General features: G+C 39.4%; 1 protein-coding gene across 1 annotated transcript in view; it reads right to left on the bottom strand.

Moving 5' to 3' along the window:
- SLC35F1 (solute carrier family 35 member F1) overlaps window positions 1-18987 on the bottom strand; it is a 240660-nt gene that overhangs the window by 33316 nt on the left and 188357 nt on the right. The window contains exons 3-4 of the mRNA XM_061990332.1: window positions 16270-16397; window positions 3387-3546 (exon numbers count right to left, since the gene is read on the bottom strand). Of these exons, the coding sequence (XP_061846316.1) occupies window positions 3387-3546; window positions 16270-16397 (288 nt within the window). The remainder of the gene's footprint in view (window positions 1-3386; window positions 3547-16269; window positions 16398-18987) is intronic.

The raw sequence follows: 18987 nt of genomic DNA, 5'->3' as shown, positions 1-18987 counted from the left end.
TGTGAGCCTCAACCTTCAGGGTTTTCTCAGAAGAGGAAGCCAAGATCAGGTAAGACTGACCCTCCTCTGGCACTGGACAGCACAGGGTGGCTGAGGAAAGCATAAAGAAATAGGGAAGCACAGAGAGATTTTTATCAGGCAGTTCTCAGAAGATTAGGGATTTTCTGAGATGGAGGTCGAACTACACCATCAAACTTATTAGATCTTGAGTGATTCTTCACTAAGTTGCGTAAAGTCCATGTATATTTTTGTCCTACCATTATAAAGTACTTCACATTTTTAGCTTTTAAGCCTGACACCTCAAAATTACATTGAGCATCCCATAATTATGAGAAATATTTAAGAATCACTCTGTATTGACCCTCTCCATACCACTGAAGACTTCATATGCCTTTACTGTATTCCATCTCTTTCTTGCCTTTTCTTAGAGATGAAAAGTACCAGTCTGTCTACAGTTTCTTTATCCTGAAGCCATTTTATAACCTTGAACAGCATTCTCACCTTTCTCTCTTGCTTCTGTAGGCTTATTTTCTGGTCATTTCTTTTTGTGATGCAATGACTAGAGTACTACGTGATACTCTAAAGGTTAGTGCATGAAAACTTCATAAACTGACATAAAAATGTTCATACTATAATATGGAGTTTTTTTCCTTATAATTCCTAGCATCCTGGATGTCAAATGCATTTTCTTTGCTTCCTAACCAGGCTGACTTTGGAATTTTCTCCAAAGACTGACACATCCTACTAGATGTACTTTCATGGATCTAAAACCCACCTACTGGTTTCACTGCTAAGGAAACATAACCACCAACTAGAGCCATTCTAGAGACTTTTAGGTTAATACGGTTGACCAATTCAATGGCACAAGTCATTCTTCTGAAGAAATACAAGGCATAGATTGGCAAAACACACTTTGCATTAATCACTGTTAGCACATTTAACGTTCCCTGGAAAAAGAAGTCATACAGTCTAGAGAAGAATTAATGTTTTAGGGACTAGTTACAGCACTATAGTGTAACGTAAATTATCACGAACTGTGTTCTGACATGATTTCTTTTCACACACTCACTAGGCCCCTTTGACACATTTTTAGTTTAACCCCAAGCATTAGCAGGTATTTGTCTTTGCTTTTGGTTGTAATTAGTGACAATCAGTCTCAATGTATCCCATCTTCCACTAAACATACTGTCATATACTTATTAAAAGGACTGAAGTGACTGGTTTTCAGAGACTTTGGTAAGTTAAAGCTATGAAGTGCTTGAAAAAATCTGGATGAAACACTTGGACTTCAGTGTCTGCGACGCCTGTGTACTACGAGAGCATAAATACCAAGGTACCTCATCGGCACTAGTTTAGTACAGTGTTATTTTAAGGTATACTTTGCATGTCAGGTGATAGAGTACACAGTACTTGATAAAAATTGCTTTTCCCATTGAGTATTGTGTAAAACATCAGTCAGGATACAATAAAAGAGGTAAACTGCCACATGTTTATTGCAAATTGAGAGCATGCCTGCACATTATACCTAATTCCTGAACATGGTTTGGAAAATACCTATTCATCTCTCTGATGCATTTTAAATTCACGGTTCCTTACTGTAAGAGTTGGCAAGTTAGATTGCTGTATACACTAGGTGCCTAGTAGAGCCTTAACAACACTTTCAGCACAGTAAACAGTATGGTCAAGAGTGGCACACAGCTGTCAACAGATTTTGTCCCCTAAAAACATAAGGTAAACAGAGAAGTTTACTGAGGACTAGTACAGCATCATTGCTTTTGATGTATTCTTTTCTTTTGTTTGCCCAGGCCTAGAAAATATCCTATAAATGATGTGGATTCCCTTAATGAACAGCTTCAAGAATTTTTTTCTTTTGCAGTCAGGATTTTTTTGTAGATTTTTAATGTCTAATTTTACCCCTTCATATAAATTAAAACATCTGATCTCTGTTAAAGATAACATCATTAAAAACAATATTTTGACACTTAAAAAAAAAAAGCTGGAGTCTCTCTGTAGAGCAATAAACATGGCCACAGTTTTTCATTTGTAGGTACAAATTAAAAGGAAATTATGCATGTTAACAGATTTTTGTGGACAAGTTTACCTAACAGCTATACCCGTGCTTTAGAAATGAATATGGCAAATAATACCTAATTATTGCAGTTTGATAGCAAAGTCTCAGTGTTCTTCAATCTGTTCTTTGTCTGCTGAGATCTCTTGCCTCACATGCTCCTGCTGATCCAGAATTCAACTACTCTAGCATGTTACTCTCTAGATTACTGAGACGCAGGATGTTTCCTCTGAAACTCACAGCTGAAATCTCACTCCCTCTAAAATCAGTCACTCCTAATGCAGCTTTGGCTGGCTGATTTCATAGTAAAGAGTTTATTCTTTCCTTTTTAGCTGGGAGAGGGCTATTTCTGGAGGACACTAATGAACTAAAAGTCTGCTTTCAGGACAAAGGACAGAGATAAAAAGGAGTAGGGAGATGTGGTGAGTACTGTCACAAACTCCCTTGTTTTATTTAGTAGCATCCTAGCAAATGCAACTCTTAAAAGCACTTGCATTTGTATTCAGAAAGCTGAGTCAAGAGTTTTAAATCCCAGTGCATTATGCTCAGCTCACAATTCAGTGCTTTTAATTAAGAATGAAAACTGTGCCTAATTGTCAATCTTTGAAAAGAATTTCCAGCCTTCCCACATCATTTGGGTTGGCACTAGAGAGATGAATGTGACAGAAGAAGTTGATCGATGAAATCTGACTCTATCTGGTCTGCATTAATAGCTACACACACATTATTCATAGATGCTGCACACAGAGCTGAACATTTCACATGCAAGAAGTTCTTTTTAACACTGATGCAGGCAAATACCACATCTTTACCCTGAGACGGTGTGCAAAACCCAACTGGTACATTTTAGTATGTAGGTTCAGTGTCTTTTAGCATCTAGCCAGCAACCCCACCTCCATACAAAGAAGGAGCAAATTTGAGGAGACATAACAGTACATGGTGTATGTGAGACGTGGTTTATAACCCTAGTCAATTTGGAAAGGAAGCAACTGAGGTCTGGAGTCAAACAACTAAACCAAATCAGAAGGAAACTACAAGCATTAGCTTGACCCTCCAGGCTACACAGAGGGTGAGCAGCATTGTAGACATAGGCCCTACAAAGTTCATTTGCAATGATTCTGACTTCCAAGTGATGACCCATTTTTGTTCTGTCTCTTCTGACAAGGCAGCACCTTTGAATGGTTGCAGTGCTTAGGATCTATGAAGGCACAGGGTTTCTTGCCTTTTTTGCCTCTTTTTTCTGTCCCAATCTAATATATTCTGGTGAATGGTTTCTCTGAACAGACCTTGGTCATACAACTCATCTATCCTTACTCACCCGCTCCTTGCTGTCTCCCAACGAGGACATCTGCTCCTGCCATGCAGCCCATGCCCAGAATGCAGACCACGATCCCGATGAAATGTACCGCCTTGTATCGTACCAGTAAGAAGAACCAGGACAGCAGTATCACGACTGGGATGACAAAACAGTCTAGAAGCTGTTAAGAAAGAGAGGAAAAAAAAAATCAACAAATCAACCTGCTAACATTTTACCCTAAAATACTAGGATGAGTTCCAGCAGACAGAAGCAGAGTTATTTAGTTAGTAATACCACTTTCTAGCAGACAGAAAGTGTATTCAAGTGGTTATGTTGTCTGTCAGACAGAGAATAAGACCATTCTGTTCATGACTATTCCATGAACTCAGGCAGGCTGTTGCTCTACATTAACATCCAAAAGCACTGCCTTGCTCTTGGATTCAGATACATATTTCATATCCATGGGAAGAAAATCTAGGCCAAAAGAGAGCCACACCATTCCATCTGGCCCTCACCTCTGGTGATTAATGGACAAAGACTGAGGACAGTTTTCCTGCAGTCTAGACATATGCTTTAATTCAGTCATTTCAAGTCCAATTAGCAGGAATGTTCATAACACACAAGTTGGCCAGATTTAATAAATCTAGCCATATAAATGAAGGGGTTTCTGCACATAGAATACTTATGAAAAATCTGCCCCCCGTGGGGACTGTTAACTCCTTGAAAATACAGTCCCATATGCTTCTGAAGGAAAAAACCCACAATACAAGAAAACAACTTGCCTGCAGTCCAAGAAACTCAGTCTTCCTGCCAATAGACCCTGGGTAAGAGCTTTTTCAAAGGAGTGTTATGAAACACAATCTTTAATTGTTTTTTTCATAGAATCATAGAATGGCAGGGGTTGGAAGGGACCTTTAGAAATCATCTAGTCCAACCGCCCTGCAGAATCAGGATCACCTAGATCAGGTCACATAGGAACATGTCCAGGCGGGTCTTGAAGACCTCCAAGGAAGGAGACTCCACAATCCCTCTGGGCAGCCTGCGCCAGGGCTCCCTCACCTGAACAGTGAAATAGTTTTTTCTTATGTTTAAGTGGAACTTTTTGTGTTCCAGCTTCATCCCATTACCCCTTTTCAGAGACATTCAGCAATAAACCCAGAGAACCTGTGATAAAAAAAGAAACGCACCAAACGTTTGTGAGAAGACAAGGTCTGAAATAATCGCAACAAGCTCCTTCATCTGTGTAGGTCATTTACTCTGCCTCTGAAGAGCCTGTAACATGTACAGCATATAACAATGCTAACAGTTTTTGGGGCAGGGAGGGGTGGTGGCAGGACTACAGGGAATACACATCCTGGCACGTGATGCAGGTGAGGTGTCACACGGTCTTCTATCATTGGAAGGAGGTTTTAACTTGAATTTTTTTATGCTGGGAATAGTCACTCACTACAACAACCTCTCCATGCGGTAGATGTGGTACAGTCCCCATCATTAAAGGTTTTCAAGATGTGATTGGACAAGGTGCTAAGTAATTGTATCTAGGCTCCTTTCCCCACAGAAGGTCAAACCAGATTATCTTTGGAGGTCTCTTCCAAGCTGAGTTGTTCTGTGAGCCTAACTTAACTGGTAGTTACTATCACAATAAGGTGAAGGAGAAGCTCAGATGGGCAGGCACCTGTATCACTTTGGAGAAAGCAATCAAAATCTGCCACTGGTAACAGCCACCTTTACCTGGCTCGATGCACATGGCTTCCCTTCCAGGCTGTCTTCCCAGAGTAAATGGTAACCCGTAGGTTATACCAACGCAATTATCTTTGTGCGGGTAAAGAGGTTTTAGCAGGACGTGAGTAAAACAAGACCAGGCAGAAATAAAGGCTGCAAGATCTGGGGCTGTTTGGTCTAGATAAGAGAAGACTGAGGGGGAAACCTCATCAACACTTCTAAGTACCTAAAGGGTGCATGTCAGAAGGATGGGGTGACACTTTTTTGTGTAGTGTCCAGCAACCGGACTAGGGGAAATGGACATAAACTGGAACACAAAAAGTTCCACTTAAACACAAGGGAAAACTTTCCTGTGAGGGTGAGGGAGTCCTGGCACAGGCTGCCCAGGGAAGGTGTGGAGCCTCCTTCTCTGGAGAAAATCTGTCTGGATGTGTTCATGAGTGACTTGATTGAGGTAAACCTGTGTTAGCAGGAGGGTTGGACTGGATGATCTTTAGAGGTGTCTTCTGACCTCTACCATTCTATGATTCTGTACAGCCTGCCATTGTCTTCCTCAGATGAGCATCTAAGATTTGAATACCCTCTTCCCCATACATACAAATATCACCTCAGATACAACTGTCCCCAGGACAGAGCAGAAAGCATTATGAAACAGTTAAGCAGACAGGTGTTTTAAGAAATCACTTATTAAGTAAGACAGTAAGTGTCTGCAAGTATCTTTCCAGTTCTTTTCTGTGCAGAAGTAACAGAACTTCAACAGTCACCAGAGCAACTATTTGATTTTGCAAAATCAGAAGCTCCAGTCACACATACAGCTATTTAAGAATAAATGAATCTATTTAAGAATACATATAAAATATGAAGATGTCACCTTTCAGTCACTACCTACTCTCTCTCAACAGACACAGAGTGACTCAGTAGATATTTTTAACCTCTAACATCTGAAACTCCTTGCTCACCTTTACACATAAGAAATATTACACAATGTTCATTGTAGCACAGGGGCTCTGATGAGGGCTGCCGTACTTAATCTGGGTTAAGTACACAAAAAGAACATTTTCTTGTGAATATATATTCAGATCCCACTGTGATTTCAATAGTCAGTTTTGAAAAGTACCTACAGCATATGTACTTCCACATGCCAATTCCCACTAACAGTCTTTTAGAGAGAGACTTCAAAAATTCTTCACAATCCATAAAAATTTAAACATACCTACGCTTTCAAGTATGTGAAGATGTTTTTTTAAACACTAACATGAAGGGATGTATGAACAGAATCTGTCACAAACAATGCTGACAGTGTCTGCTAGTCCAAGGTCTAATCCACAAATTGCTATTTGGAACACTGAAGCATCAATAGATACAAACATTATCTAATGTTCATTGACATTATATAGTTCCTGAATTGTGTTTAGTTTACACCTGTAATTAAGCAATGGCGTAGATAGAAATAAACTAGGTTACTACAGTATAAGCAATAAGATAACCTTGTGTATTTTACTTAACTATTTTTGAAGTATTGCTTTACATTTAGTGCTCCAGGTCTAAATTCACTCTGCCTTTCTCTTTTACTCAGATAAACCTGTCTAGTAGAGAAAATAAATGCACATATATTCTACAGACAAAAGATGTGAGATTGTGAATTACCCGATCTGCAATAACCCTTTCTTGTCTATTCCAGTCCTTCTCTTCTTTTTTTTCTTTCTTTAATTTATTAGGTATTTCAGTTATTAGCAAAAAAAAAACCAAACCCAAAAAACCCAAACCAAATGGTCGTTTTTCTGACTATAAAGCTTGACTATAAACTACACTTAGCTTGAATTTCACTGATAGTACAAAGGTCAATTGTTTACTGGTATTTCCCCAAGAATCTTCTTCAATATTTTCCTTCTTTTTAATTGCTTATTCAAAAGGTATTGCCTATACCCTGTCATTATGCTCAATGTAGAACTGACCTGATTTTAATCAATGTTCCTGTTAATCACAGAAGTTACCAGGTCCCACTAAACTAAAAGAAAGCATATTTCCTACTTTGCCACAGGAAGATAATAAAATTGATGGGAGTGTGTGTTGCAGACCACATTCTTTGACACTGCTGTGTATGTCTGTGGTTTTCTTCAGTCACAGCTCTGAATTGGACAGCTTTAGAAGGCTGGATGCAAAAGTATTGAGGATGATTACTGGAGTCTAAAAGGTATCACACTGCATCTAAGTCTGTTGATGACATGCAATGTTGAAAAGCATTTCCTTTGATTATTTGTTAAATTACATTGAGTTTCACTTGTAAATCATAGACAAATACTCTCTTGCTAACAGTAAACATTTAGCCTCTGATCTCACAAATTCAGCATGTGTTTGCACATCTGTGGTAAGAATGTACTGGAAAGGAGAGCTGGCAAGCTTTAGGAGAAAGGTCTGTAATACAGAGGGTGAACTGCTGATCTTCAGCAATATCAAAAAGAAAAAAGCCGGTCAGCAAACTCCCTGTGGGAACAGCTGAGATGAATCTCCCTTTTTAAACACATTCACTGGATTTTTTGCCCCTCCTAGTTATAACCCACTTTTTTTTTCACATTAGGGGTTTCTCATTAGTGCTGCCCTCCAATAAATTATGCAGAGAATCAGCTGCACCCTCTACTCAGCCTACTCTGCAGACCTGAGGGATCGGTAAAATCATTGTCATATCTGTCCAAAGTTGTATGGTCAAGTATATGTGAAGGCTACTGAGTTTCAGCATGTTAGCTAGTAAGTTTATCACAACAGCAAGTACAATATCCAGGTAGGGGACACACCTGCTGACATCTGCTCTGTTTTTTCGAAGGAAGACAGAGTTTGCTGCCTATTCAAGGGATTCTTCTATTCCAGTTTTCACACTACCTTCACAGTATGTCACACGCTTGATTCAACTGCACAAAAGTAGATGAGTTGGGAACCCTTACAGAGCTGGCTGCAGGCTGCCAGGGGAACTGATGGCAGTTAACTTCCCTTCTGCAGGGAAGATGTGGATGCTGGCAGCATTTCTGACACGGTTATTTCAAGCAATGCAAAAAAATAAAAGAAAGAGCATTGTTTTTATCTTTCATGTTTCTATTTGCTACCTCATCACAACTTAATCACTTTCTTGCATGGTTTTTATAGAATTACAGAATTGATTGAACAACTATTAATTTTTCCATCCAGTCAAAATGTAGGGCACTCTGGACAGGAAGACTGGTGAAAGATCCCTTAGTGATGCCATTTGTTTAAGAATAAAAGTGAAAATTTTTAATTTCCATGACATGGAAGAAATCAGAGCCAGATGACTGCTCCTAGTCTGAAGCTTATTTAAATCAGTATTTTGCCCACAAGATCTCTGACTCTTTTCTTGGGGCCACACGACTGTGTGTCTGTCTCCATCTGTTCCAAGGATTTTCTTTTTTTCTCTGTGGACAAAGAAACTCTCCCAAAACTTTCACTAGTGAAAGACTTTAACCTACATCTGACTTACATACACCAACAGTGGGATGAAGATTATCAGAGTTTGAACTTTTTAGGTACATAGAAGGAATTCAGCTACTTCTTGACATTACGTTAAATGAAAGGTGGTGGTCACATCCAAGCCACAGTTTCTCTGCTCTCATCTCTACTCATGGGCACACTTTATTGCCAATACAAGTAATCATATCTCCACTCTTTTTAAAAAAACACACCTTTGGACACACCTCTTGATCATCTCCTCTCATTATATGCAGTCCAGTTGTGATTATGCAAGATCTGCTCAAATACCAGGAAGTGTTACCAACAGACTGACTACTGAAATGGCCTTTCCTTTAATTGCCTTCCTCCTCTAATTTTACATACCGCTGTCAGAAAAAGATCATTATAACACAGCAGACAGCTCTGTTGGCAGTCATGTTTCTTCAGAAAAACCTTGTTTTCTCTTTTGCTTCTCTCTAAGCAAGATGACTGGATATGGGCTTTGAAGATCATTTTCTCAAAGTTAATTATTAGAAACTTCTCCATGTCACCAGCTGATGTAAGCTACACAGGGGATTAGATCCTGGCCCAGAAAAAAATTATGGCTATCTCCTGCAGAAAAACTTCTGCGTTTGCATCTCACCTGCAAGAATATGTAAAATGGGCACAAAACACCAAAATCTTTGCTGTTGTAATAGTGTAGTGGTTTTGCCTGGGTCAGGTTTTTGGTAGCAGGGGGGCTACAGGGATGGCTTCTTTAAACAAAGAGCTGCCAGAGGCATTCCTTGTAGCTGATAGGGCTAATGTCAGTCAATTCTACGATGGACCCACAGCTGACCAAGGCCTGGCCAACTAGTGACTGATGTAACTCCTCTGTGAATAACGTATTTGAGAAGAAGAAGTTGCTGCACAGTTGCTAAACTGCAGCAGCAACAATCCACAGACACCAAGGTCAGTGGAGAAGGAGGGGGAGGAGGGTGCTTAGGCTCTGAAAGAAAGATTCCCCTGTGTCCTGTGGTGCAGACCATGGTGAGGCAGCTGTGCCCCTGCAGTCCATGGAAGCCACTAGGGAGCAGAGATCCACTCGCAGTCCGTGGGGGACCCCACACCGGAGTGGGTGGATGCCGGAAGGAGGCTGTGACTCTGTGGGAAGCTTACCATGGAGCAAGGTCCTGGCAGGACCTGGGAGCCTGTGGGAAGAGAGGAACCCATGCCAGAGCAGGTTTGCTGTCAGGACTTATGATGTTGTGAGGGACTCAGGCTGGAGCAGTCAGTACCTGCAGGACTGTTCTCCCAGTGGATGACCCACATTGGGGCAGGGTGTGAGGAGCTGCCCCCGTGGGAGGCCCCATGCTGGAGCAGTTCATGAGCAGCCGCAGCCCATGGGAAGGATCCACGCTGGAGAAGTTCATGAGAGACTGTCTCCCATGGGAGGGACCCCACAGTGTAGCAGTGGGAAGTGTGAGGAGGCCTCCCCCTGAGAAGATGCAGCAGCAAAGTCTATCTGTATTGAACTGACCAAAACCCCCATCCACCATCCCCTGTGCTGCTAGGAGGGAAGGAAAGAGAGTCCTGGAAGAAGGAGGGGTGGGGGGAGGTGTTTTAAGATTCAGTTTTATTTCTCACCTCCCTGCTCTCATAGTTTATTAATAGATCAAGCCATTTCTCCCCAAGTTGAGTCTGTTTTGCCCATGATGCTAATTGCTGAGTGATCTCCCAGTCCTTATCTCGACACACAAATGGCTTGTTATTTTTTTTTCTCTCTCCTGTCCAGTTTAGGAAGGGGAGTGGTATTATGACTTGGTGGGCAGTTGGCACCCAGCCAGGGCTTAACTACCACAGGTCCACTGACTTTAATGACATTTTGCACATTTATGTTAGTAAAAAGTTTGGCTCCAGGTGAATTTTGCTATTAGAGGCAGGAGCTCTGGATACTGAGAACTCGACTCTAAAGCCATGTACTGAGACTGAGGATACTGTAGGGGCTGGTTTGTGAACCACAGGTATGTAACAGTTAAAAGACAGAATAGCAACTGGAAGCATGATAATAAATCAGATGCAAGATACATCCCACAGACTTTCACAGTGTAAATGGACAGTTGCATACTTCTGCACAATGATGATCTGCAAACTGTATTAATATTGCAGTATTCCCACACTGCCCTGAATTTAAACAGGAAAGTATGGTCAATCTTACATGCATAGGATGGAGGAGGAAAGGAACGTGTGGAACTTATCTGTGTTTTTGAGATGTTTCACATTAGCAGGTACTGGACTAGGTAGATCAACAACTTCAATATCATATATCCCCAGCCCCTCACCTTTGCTTCAAAACTATCTCAAACCTTCTGTTTCAATGTACATTGAGTCCATCGGGACCAAGAACAAAGCAAAACCTATTGCCATCCAGCACTCCTATAATAGGCACTTACTGCTGACTCCTTTTCTGGTGGCAGTTGTTGAGGTATGAAAACTGCCAGAGGTAATTGGAAGTATGATGTACTGCTGAGCCTCACAGTGATCCAAGAGTAGCTGAGAACATCAGCATTGTAGTTTTATTGTCTGTCTCCTGGTGTCTATAAATCCCAGCTTTTACTGCCTTTGTTTTCATCATGTCAATCAAAGGCTTGATTGCCCAAGGAACAAATTACCAGATAAATCACTACTTGGAAACATACTTCTCTCTTTGATAGTGCCTTATTTCTTGTGACATTGTATGCATATTCCACAGTACCACTATGCAAGGTGTTGCAAAAGTAGTCCAGATGTGATGTCATAACACAGAAAAAGGATAATATTACATCTGGAAGTATGCAACACAACAATGTAATTATCAGGTGGATAGAACCGTATATTGCAGATAAGAGAGCTAATTACTATGGGGACAACGGGGGAGAAGAGAAAGGGAAGTCAGTCTCATAACACAGCTTGCTATGATGAGAAAGCACTTACCTGGCAGCCAAGGTTACAAATGTTAGTATGGTAACAGGCTTAGTGGAAGACATTATGGACTCAGTAGGATGTAGGCGTATGGTACACTCACAATGTCATACAGGGACGCTGGAGCCAAAACACGGTTTCAAAGAAATTAAATGGCTAGATTTAAACAACTGCAAGAACTTCAGAATCTTTTAATTCCTTCTGGGGGAACTAATTTTGTCTGTCAAGTAAAAAGTGTCTCTAATAGTAGTTTAAATACCCTCATTGAATAGTTATTAAACCTTCCACAGGCCTACACCAGGGTTGTTTTAAAAACCATTAGTTTAAATATAGAAAGCACTACCATAGGCAGTCCTGACAGTTAAATGTATGTGTTTTGAAAAAGAAGTCCACAGGATTGGGTGCTAGTGTACATGGGAGTGTCTAATGCACTTTCCCGACCTGCCACAGCTAACATGCAATAAGGCTGAAAAACCTAGGGCAAGTCAGATTAATGCATCAAAGGGAAACTAAAGATCATTTTGCAAGTTTTTGGCCATCTGGTAATCAGGACACATGCATCTGAGAGCATTAAGTGTGACTGATCTCTGGCACTTCTTGAAATATGTGGGTTTGGATATCAAATTGATCCATCAACAAACTACTGTGCCTTTTACCTGATGTATACTCAATTTTTAAATGTATCCTCTAGAGAACAGTGTTCACCTGCTAGCCTTAGCATTTTCATGGCTGTGGGAAGCTTGAGTTTCAATCCTTCCAGCTAAAATGTAGTTAAGATCTTTCTGTGGGGTAGTGTTCAACAGCTATGACTTTATGTAAAAGCTGGTTCTACCCCTGCAATTTGGAAAGCACTCTAGGCTTTCTGTAAGCATGCTAAGATCATATCTAACAAATTGAGTTCCTTGGGTACTTTGATGTAGGAATAGTTAGCTTTTGGATTTAAAAATGGACACAGGTATTTAGGCTTCTGTCTCCACCAATAAGAAGCACTCTCAGCATGTAAAGAACCAGAACTTAAAGCTACCAAAGAAGGAGCAACCTGAGAGGTTCAAACACATCTTTCCTGTACAAAGGTTGTGCTCTGAGCACAAGGATGTTTTAGATATTTTAGATATGTAAAAATTAGGTGTAGGTTTCTTTAATTAATCTATTAGAATCATAGAATTGTTTAGTTTGGAAAAGACTTTTAAGATCATGGAGTCCAACTTTTAATCAGCACTGCCTCTTGCACCACTAAACCACATCCCTAAAATCTACCAGCATCTGGATTGCACTGCTGGTACCTAAACAGGTACCTTGGATTTTATCTTTAGCATTTGACCTACACATTGATGTCTGAAACGTAAACAGTGCATTGGTTTTCAATCATTTTTTTAATGTCACCTAGTTTATAAGGCAGGTCTATTACTTTTAATTTGTGGGGTTTCTTTTTAGTTTTTTGTAAGGAAAAGTTATGTGTTTCTAGGCTTATGATGGAGCTGAGGGTCACACATTCTCAGACAGTAATTATAGAGTACATGAGGATTTGAAATAATCAGAAGCTCATCCAAAAATAAAGGTTAGGTACCATATTGCTAATTTCATTGCTAATTTATGCCTATGTGTCCTCTTTCACAATGGCTCTAAAGGCATCTAATGAAAGATGTATAGGAAGGTTTATTGGAAAATTCTGTTTTCTGAGACCAAACCCAAATAGGAATTTTAAAGGAAAGTATACGAAAGACTTGGGTATGAAACAGTGGGAAAAAGTAGGTCATGATTTTCAGTCTTTTCCTGAAGCCATGATGAAATAAAGTCAATTACGAAAAATAAGATGTTTAAACTAAAAACTTTGTCAGTCCTAATTGTTTAAAGCTGCTTGGAAAAAAAAAAAAAACCTATTCAGTGCTTGAAGGTTTTAGTGAAAGCAGAATTTCAAATCAGTTGCAATAAAGGTATATTTTGACAGTTAAACTTTGGCTTTTTGCTGAGAGCAAGCTTAATGGTTTTTGCCTAAAAGCACCACAAGCCCAGTACACTTCCATGTTAGTTTTGCGTGACAGAGCAGAGACATCATGTGGAAAAAAGTGTATGCTGTAAAACAGATTTCCTACTGAAATGGTCCATCTACTACCACTATAAAAGTACTGCAAGATTTCTCATTTGCTGAAGTGACAATTCCAAAAACTCTTATATTCAGCCCATCAAACAAGCTTGTTGAAAATAAAATCCCCTGGAATTGAGGGGCTCAATTTTCAGTCAATGTATACATTGGCACAGCTCCCACAGCCTTCAGCTGAAGCTGTGCTGATTTGTAGCAGGTAGCAATGGTTTCTCAGGTCTCAGTACTAAAATGATTTGAATACTTCCTGCTGTGTGCCAGTGAGTGTAGAGAGCATTTATGGCCTCACCAGGTAGTGCTCTTGCAGGATCAGGTCTTTGGAAGATACTCAGACTGGTCCTGCTTGCTTCTTTGGAAAGCAGATTCTAGGAAAATGTTGCTTTTTTTCATCTTTTACTTTCCACTTCTTCACTCTTCATTTCATACTATTATGCGCTTTGACCAGTGCTGTTTCAGGCTGAATAATCTTGTGATCTGCTTCTGTTTCATTTTAAAATGAAATAGAGGGTTGTTTGGCTACATTTCATAAAATGTGTCATTTGATTCAACATCTTAATGCATTTGCTCATACTCATCCCATTCTCACCCTCTCTTTGGGCTTGCCTACACTTAAAAGCTCATTCAAGTTAAGGCATGAAGTGAGTTTAAATTGCGACAGGCCCTCAGTCACTACACGTGTATCTCATAAATTCAAGACAACTATAGGAAAAGGAGACACTGCATTTATTCCACTCCTGGAAAAAAGCTATATGGCATTTGAGCTTCTACCTCTTCCTTCTGTCAAGCTACATGGGAAAGAGACCTGAACTGTGTTTTAATCTTTACGTGGAAGATGCTTAACATGGACACTTTAGTTTGGAGAAGAGGAGACTGAGGGATGACCTCATTAATGTTTACAAATATGTAAAGGGTGGGTGTCAGGAGGATGGAGCCAGACTGTTCTCAGTGATGTCCAATGATAGGACAAGGAGCAACGGGTATAAGCTGGAACATAAGAGGTTCCAAAGAAATACAAGGAAGAATTTCTTCACTGTGAGGGTGACGGAGCACTGGAAAAGACTGCTCAGATGGGTTGTGGAATCTTCTTCTCTAAAGACATTCAAAACACACCTGGATGATTTATGTTTGACCTACTCTAGGAGGTCCTGCTCTGACAGGGGAGTTGGACTAGATGATCTTTCGAGGTCCCTTCCAGCCCTTAAGATTATGTGACATGACATTGTCTATGCTCTATGACAGTTCTGTTCCATCCTTCCTCTTTCTACCAGTCTAAAAAGAGACTGTGGCTCATTTCAACTAGCAAATTCTGTGCTGTTACACAAGCAATGCCCTTGAACTCTCCCGCCCTGTATTTCTTAAGCTAAAGGCCTCCTGCTCTACAGGAGGGTTTGCATCTTCATGTTTCATGGGTCCATAGCTCTGGTATGTGGTTGTTGATGGCTGTGGGAGCTGGGATTTAATGACTGGGGTTGTCTTAGTCTGCTATTCCTACTTGCTATGAGTGAACACATAAAAGAAGCAAGTCAGCTTTTGCTTTTCTCAAGGGCTTTTAGCAGCTATAAAATCAGATAGTATGAGGTTTACGTGGATCTATGCTTTACTCTATAATGATTAATCTGATTTAGAAAAGTGTTGAAGAACACCACGTTGTCTGGGCATATTTTAAAGAATTCTTAAACCAAAATCCTGATGGCAGAGGCACTTGTGAATATTTAGCATAAATCTCACATTCGGATTCCTAGAATTCATAGTTTTCTTCTCTTTCTGCTTCATATTCAGCTAAAGCAGTTGAATATTTTCCAGTATCACTTTTCAACTATCAAAGAGATATATTCCTAATTAGCTTCAACTCTGTAGAACATTAACAAGTGCTACTCTATTTTACTGTCAAACATCAGACACATAGGGTGTAAAATATACTGGACAGTACCTAGGGTTGCCCACTTAATTAGAAATAATGTAAAAAGGGAGTAGGCTTGTTTCAGAACAAGTATCAATGAAGTATGCAACGATTTCCCAAGATGGACATTTTCTAGGCTCTTAAAAATGTTTCTATTATTTACTTCTTCACTTATATGGGAAGAAGCTTGATTCTTTTGTGTTTGTATTTAAAATATAGAGGTCGGACCTTTGGAGAAACTGATATCTTAGCTTTTGTTCACTGCACATATAAATTTTTAAGGGAGAGTACAAGTTTTGATAGCTGCAGTTAAGCTGTTTTATAACTTGCATATAATAATATGCATTACAGTTAGACTTCTTCATCATAACTACTACATCCATTTTACTTACAGACATTTTTTTCACTCAGATCTAATTATGGAATCCTAAAGGAAGCGCTTGTACTTTTTCCAAGTAGAATATAAAGTAAGAAAATAATTTTAACCCATCTGAAGATATATCCTTATATATATTGACCAAATCAATGACAAAAATATGATTATGAATGGTTTAGCATCAGAAAATAAAATGAAAGCTTGGATGTTTTTGTACCATTTGGAAAATACCAAGTAATAAAAATAGAGCAATATAAAAAAATGGGTCTTGTGAGACAGCATCAAAAGCTACACAGAAGACACAGGCAGGAACTAGCTACTAGTGCACTGAAGCCAATGGGCACTCACCTATTGACCCTATTGGGCTTATTATCTTACCTCAAAAGGGAAAAATCCTTTGAATTCTTACCTGTACACTTGTAAGAGTGGTGTATTGATAAGCTTTGACTACCAGGTAATTGGCTTCTATATCTATTATCCCGAGGATCATGTACTTCCACCATCTCCTTTTCAAAATTGCCAGCAAGTTTTCTTCTCCTGTGGTAATAAACAAGAAGAATTATGTAAAAGAGTTAGGCTCACATGCACAAAATACCTGCCCGTAGAGAGAAATTATGTAGATCTCTTGCATTCACAATATACAGTTGAAAACCACCACATATAAAGAGGTACTGCAAGGAGGTGAAAACTAACACACTCTATTTGTCTTGTACATATTAAACCAGCCAGTTTGGCAGAGTAATATGAGAGGGTCGTATTGTCACTCCGCTTAAGATGTAAACAATGTCAGGAAAATCAAATGCAGCTTCATCAGATTATAAATGTGTCCTTACTTTTATAGACACACAATTATAAAGAATAGTTTGTTACATACATTTATACTTTCCAAACATATTGATCAACATTGCATCACACATGATGCAAGAGGTTTTTACCAGAGTGGAAGATGTACAGATATGATGGGAGTATTAGAGCAGGAGAAATAACAGCATCACCTTTGGGCAGATTACAGATCATGTTCCAAGGATGGTTATGATGATCCCAGAGGTTCGAAATATCAGACTTGTTTAGAGAAAGGCTGTTTGTTTAGACAAACGGATTTTGCATGACAAGTTGCTCTGCTCCCAGGATAAATTTCTGAAACAGGCAGATTTGCTGCCTTCTATGGGAGCCCTGTCAATCACTCAGTACTTAATTTCTACCACATGAAGACTGACAGTACAATACAGCCTGCAGATCAAAGCCACAACTTTCAAAAGGTTAAAGCATTCCTCATGCTAGGCTAGGGATTATTATCGTTCTCCATTCAAAAGAAACCAGCTCATTAGTGAGGGTGGGCAAACCTGTTGCTTATTTGCATTACAGTAAGCTCCAGCTATGATGGGACCCTACTGTGAAAGGGGCTGGACACAGTGACTGTGAGTGAACACAGTATGACTTGAGATCCTTAAGAGACTGTGGCATAAACAGAGACATAATAGGATTGACTGGTACTGGCAAAATACCATAAATGGAATTTGAACTGTCTTTAAAGTTTAAAACCTCTCCACCTGCCCACTACTATTCTGATACTTTTTTTGTGTTCCTGCAGCCTTTCATCAAAATGAATTGTGGAAAATACAGAAGAGAAGGAACATTATTGTCAATTGCCATCAAAACTTACTCAGGCTTCCCAATTCTCTCTTACCATTTTCCTTTATCACAAGTGTGTTCTGGTTTAAATAGACCTTGTGATATACAGGTTGTCATACCATCAGAAATGGTAGGCAAAGGAGTATCTCAGATCTCTTGAAAGATGCAGTCACAGAAAAACAGACAATTACTTCACAAGCTGATTCAGAAGTCTTAGTGTTGACTTGGATGTTATTAACTCGAACAAAGCATCTGAATCATTTGACTTCTTTTCTTCATTAACAAATGCTCACACATACACACTTCCAGTGGGATATTTTTAGGCAACAACTTAATTATTTGTTACAGTGATAATGACACTGAGTGCAAAACTGTAAATACTATAAATCTTTCCTTTCTTTCCTTCTTTCCTCCCTTCCATTTTTATCTTTCTTTCTCTCCCTCTCAGTAAGCAGAAGAGAAATAGTAGGCACAAGGTGGTGAATATATTAAAGATCCTAAATAAGGAGTCTGTACATTCAACTACACACTTTCCTGTTAACACTGATTAACAGAATTCACGAAAAAGAAAATCAGACATGAACTATGACTACATTTATTTGTTATGACAATTAGAGCATGCAGAAAGAAATATTTTTTAAAATTTTTAAATATATTTAAGGAGGTGTTTTCAAAAAAGCATTTGCAATTAATGTCCTAATTCCTACTAACATCATTGTAAAACATGCAGATAGATCCTTTGCAGGTACTGAAACTATCTTTCCCATTTTTATGCTTCCCAGATAATACCTTTAAAACACCCAACTGGAAACCGTCAGTGGATAATCAAAGACATAAAACTGCAGTCTCTGTTATTTATCTTTTTTTGCTACAGTTGGACCTTGGTGCTACCTACAAAGCTGAGAGAACTGAACTGGCATTAGGTTGCCTGAGCAAAGACTACAAACAGACCTCAAGGACTCTTTTCATAGGTTTAGTTTGCCAGTGCTTTCTTTCTCCAGCTTTAGTTTCCAATCAACACATCACTGTACTGCTCAGATGTGGCCAAGTAAATTAGCTTTAAAAATGACTGTATGGCCATGACATCTGTCTAAAGTCAGAGTTTCCAGAGATGAAAATTAAATCTACAATTTTAACTGACATACATGGTTCTTTCTTTTGCTTTCTCTATCCTTTCTTTGTTAATAACAGAAATAAGAAAAAGATTTGGCAAGTGGTATTTTGTCTTTGTTATACACCTCTGAGATATTTCAAACTGCAAAAGACCAGTTTCAGGTAAGAAAACTAGGCAGAGCAAAAGCAATGCCAAAATGAATTTATGCAGGCACTGTATAGCTCTGATGAACACTAGTTTACTTTCACAGCAAGTGTCTTTGTCTTGCCCAGTGGAAGGCTGAGAGATGTACAGGCATTCAGAGTGACAGAAATAAAATGAAGGATTTGTTTCTGGGGAAAAAAAGAAACCCAAACCTTGTGCAGAAGCTGCATCTTTCTC

The sequence above is a fragment of the Colius striatus genome, chromosome 2 (assembly GCF_028858725.1).
Source record: "Colius striatus isolate bColStr4 chromosome 2, bColStr4.1.hap1, whole genome shotgun sequence".
NCBI classification, from domain to species: Eukaryota; Metazoa; Chordata; class Aves; order Coliiformes; family Coliidae; genus Colius; species Colius striatus.
Note: the sequence above shows the minus strand (reverse complement) of the source record. Positions and strands in the feature narration are given on the sequence as shown.